Source organism: Stegastes partitus, unplaced genomic scaffold (genome assembly GCF_000690725.1).
Source record: "Stegastes partitus isolate 25-593 unplaced genomic scaffold, Stegastes_partitus-1.0.2 Scaffold419, whole genome shotgun sequence".
Classification (NCBI taxonomy): domain Eukaryota; kingdom Metazoa; phylum Chordata; class Actinopteri; family Pomacentridae; genus Stegastes; species Stegastes partitus.
In genome coordinates, this window is record NW_007578150.1 from 18,957 (window position 1) to 22,878 (window position 3,922).

A 3,922-nucleotide genomic window follows, 5' to 3' on the forward strand; every position below is an offset into this window, starting at 1 on the left:
TCTAATTTAGCAAAAATACATCCAGAAATCAAGAAATCAGCCACTTTTAAGAGAAGGTTAAACCAACTTCACTTTAAATCTGACATAAAGTCACTCTCACAGCAGTGAATCAAGATAAAAATAATAAAATAACCTTCTAATTTAGCAAAAATCAGGAAATCACCCACTTTAATACGAACAAGCTTCATTTTAAATCTGATAAAAGGTCATTTTCACTGCAGTTAATCAAAAGTCAAAATCATAAAATAATAATCTAATTTAGCGAAATTAATTCATGAATCAAGAAATCCCGTATTTATATAAGAAGAGTAAACAAACTTCACTTTAAAACTGATGTAAAGTCACTTTTACGAAAGTTAATCAAGATAAAAATGTCAAAATAACCACCTAATGTAGCAAAAGTTAAACCAACTTCACTTTAAATTGGACAAAAAGTCACTTCTACAGCAGTAAATCATAATAAAAATCACAAAAAAACCTTATTTAACAAAATAAATCCAAAAATCCAGAAATTACCCACCGTAATAAGAACAAGCTTCACTTTAAATCTGATATAAGTTCACTTTCACTGCAGTTAATGAAGATAAAAATCATGAAATAAGCATTTAATTTGGCAAAATACATCCAGAAATCAAGAAATTACTTAATTTTACGAGAAGGTTAAACCAACTTCACTTTAAATCTGACATAGTCCCTTTTACAGAAGTTAATCATAATAAAAATCACAACTTAACATTTCTAATTTGGTAAAACAAATCCACAAGTCAAGGAATAACTTGTTTTCATGAGAAGGGTAAACAAACGTCACTTTAAATTGGACATAAAGTCACTTTTACTGCAGTAAATCAAGATAAAAATCAAAAAATAACCATCTAGTTTAGTAAAAATAAATCCAAACATCAAGAAATCAGCAACTTTAAAAAGAAGTTTAAAACAAATCCATTTAAAATCTGAAATAAAGTCACTTTTACTGCAGGAAATCAACATTAAAACCATAAAATAGCTCAGCAGCTTTTATAAGAATAAAAACAGAAACTCTTGGCAAAATTATTTTCTAAAGTCAAAAAGCAGAGACGAGCTAATTCAGCTACAGTCTGCGGCTTTTCCAGAAAAAGGCAGCTGTGAATGAAAAGCCCTCAAATGTTCTATCTCCAGTCAATTAAAACCGAATTACTCGGCATCACACTTTGAAGCCACAAAGACTATATTTAACTGCGTTTAAGGCTTTTAATTCTGTGGATTGTGCGCGACAGCTTGGGCGGGATGTGAGCGGAGCGGCGAGGACCAGTGAGTAATTGTTATTTCTGCACGAGCAGCTCCGAAATCTGAGCAGCTGTGATGTATGACGTCTATTACGGCTCGAGTCTGACGCTGCAGAAGGACGGCGACGGCTGCGACGCAACGGTTTATCTCGCCATCGTTACCATGAAGCTCCTGGCGAAGGCGTTTGTGAGGTAATGGGCGTTTAATCACCGAAACGGCTCGTAATGGGCGATCGTTTTAAAGGAGCAGACACGGGGAGCTTCAACCTGAGGAACCGAGCTCGCTGCCGCACAATGTTATCGTCTCTGGTTTCTACAACTCCTTCCACAAAGAGCGAAATTAATCAAAAGCCGCTCTGCTGCAGTCGTCCGGGTGCAGAGCTGCTCTGCAGCGATACGCCGAGCCGCCCTTTAACGAGTGCATTTCTTTGGGAACATGAAGAGTTTTTGACCCTCTGAGTCGGCGCCAGTTTGTGTGAAATGTTCTTTACGTTTGCAGAATAATCCACAGAATAACCCTTTATTTCCCTCTTTGTTCTATGAAGTGGGCCACACAGTGCTGGGCAAAGCAGATTAGTGAAGTTTTTAAATATAAACAAATGCTTTTTGGCTTGTTTAGGCATGAATATCTAAAGCTACAGAGAGAAACAGACATAAAGCCAAACAATAATGGGCTTTAATGATCTACCAGAGACTTATTTGTGAATATAAATGACAGAANAGAAAACATCCGGCTAAAACACGCACTAGCTGAGCAACTGCATCTCTTCCTCACCTTCCAGCCTCTGTGGCAGTGGGCGCTCGACGCCTGCGGGGGGCGCCACTCTGCTGTGGGAGTGGCTGAGGCTGGGAGGGGTCATACTGTAGGAGGTGTACTGAAGGAGAGCGTCCAGCAGCCAGAAACAGTCTGTGAAGGGAACAAACCACAACAACGACAACACATCAGTGAAGACGTCAGTCTGAGCTCTTTGCCTCTGGAGCCGAGCGTCAACCCTCTGAAGGAGGTTTGAAAGGCAGAATCACTAAAATCACATCATCAGAGTAAAAAACTGACAGAATGATCAGGTTTTTAACTTTCTGACTGTCTTTGAAGGACAAATTTGTGAACAGGCTCACTTAAAAACAGATTCTGTAAAAAAAAAAGCTGAAATATTCTGAGCTCCTGTCAAACTCCAACTGACTTTACTGTTGTCGCTCTTATCTGTAAATCTTTTCTGCATGTATGACTTTGTGCGCTGTGATTATCATTGTTTCTTTAGACTATTAAGCCATTTAACTTCTTTTTTAAATCTTTTATTTATGAAAGAAAGTAGAGAATATAGGCGTAACAATATTATAACATCATTTATTACATATGTTATAGGAATATAACACAAATATTGAGAGAGAGAGCTGTTGTTGTCCTTCCTGTAACTCACTATTTTAGCACCACAGATTAAACACAACGCACTGAACTTGTCTGAATATGGTGCTAATTGATATATATGATAAAAAAAAAAGAGGGACTTCTAGGCTGAACTGCAGGCTGTGTTTACGCAGAGTAGAGAGTAGAAAATAAACTCAAAAGTAGTAAAACATGATTAGATTCCAGATTTATTTCAACTTTTTTCAAATAAGCAGTCAATAAAATGAACCTTTCTTATGACTAATGGTGTTATAACTTTGTCATTCTGCACAAAAGACATTTCTGGGCTCTGTTTCTCTTTCTCTTTGCTCACTATGACCCCCATCATATTAGTTTCAACAGCTTTGGACGGACGAGGAAGCACCAGAGATGAAGCAGGTAAACACACTGGAGGAATCTTTAGATTTACTGGACAAAGGCACACGAGTCGGGGCGTTCCTGACGACTAATGTCCACGTCGACTGAACAGAAATGTTATTTTTAAAGTAAGAAAACACACAAAACTGTCAAAATGGGTCAAAAACACAACTTTTTTTTAGGTGCAGGACTTTATAATGTTGTAAAAAATGTGACAGGAGCAAAAGAAACACCCAGAACTGCTTGAGGTTCAGAGGATTAACCGTGAATAAGACCAGAGGAGGTTACCTTTCTGTCTGTGGCTGTCGTCTATACAGTTCGAATCTCCGTACAGAGCGATGCGACCTCCCCCGTCAGACGGCGTTTGGTACAGTCCCAGGATGGGAACTCCCTCCACCACGGCGGTTTCTTGCTTTAACACTTCTAGACCTGTGAAAAAACAACAACACACAAACTGTTAAATCTGAAGAAAAGACAGAATAAAAAAAAGAACTGCGCCGGGTTCAGGACTTTAAGAGGCCTGCGGGTACCTTGGTCCTTCAGGTTCTTGGCAATCACTATTCCATCTTCTGGGAACCGGGCGATACTGCACCCTGAGGCGTAGTACACTGAGAGCAGGAGGGTGGAGGAGAGAAGACCTTTATTTACTGCTAACGAGTAACACCACATGTGTAATGAGAGGAGCGACATCAAACAGCAGATGAGGAATGTTTGGGAGTCTCACTGTCATGATCGGCCAACGTGAAGTCTCCCTCGTACAGGCCGTCGCTGAACGCCATCCCCCACACCGAGATCAGGTCGTTCAGCGCTGGTACATTAGCGCCCCCTGTGTCCGGCATCCACCACTGCCTGCAGGGCGCAACGAGAAAAATCATCTCCACAACCGTCCAGTTCAGCA

At 39.8% G+C, this 3,922-nt stretch overlaps 1 protein-coding gene across 1 annotated transcript in view; it reads right to left on the bottom strand.

Moving 5' to 3' along the window:
* Positions 1 to 3,922, bottom strand: part of mbtps1 (membrane-bound transcription factor peptidase, site 1) — a 41,665-nt gene that overhangs the window by 6,734 nt on the left and 31,009 nt on the right. The window contains exons 17-20 of the mRNA XM_008285844.1: positions 3,749 to 3,873; positions 3,555 to 3,632; positions 3,313 to 3,453; positions 2,038 to 2,169 (exon numbers count right to left, since the gene is read on the bottom strand). Of these exons, the coding sequence (XP_008284066.1) occupies positions 2,038 to 2,169; positions 3,313 to 3,453; positions 3,555 to 3,632; positions 3,749 to 3,873 (476 nt within the window). The remainder of the gene's footprint in view (positions 1 to 2,037; positions 2,170 to 3,312; positions 3,454 to 3,554; positions 3,633 to 3,748; positions 3,874 to 3,922) is intronic.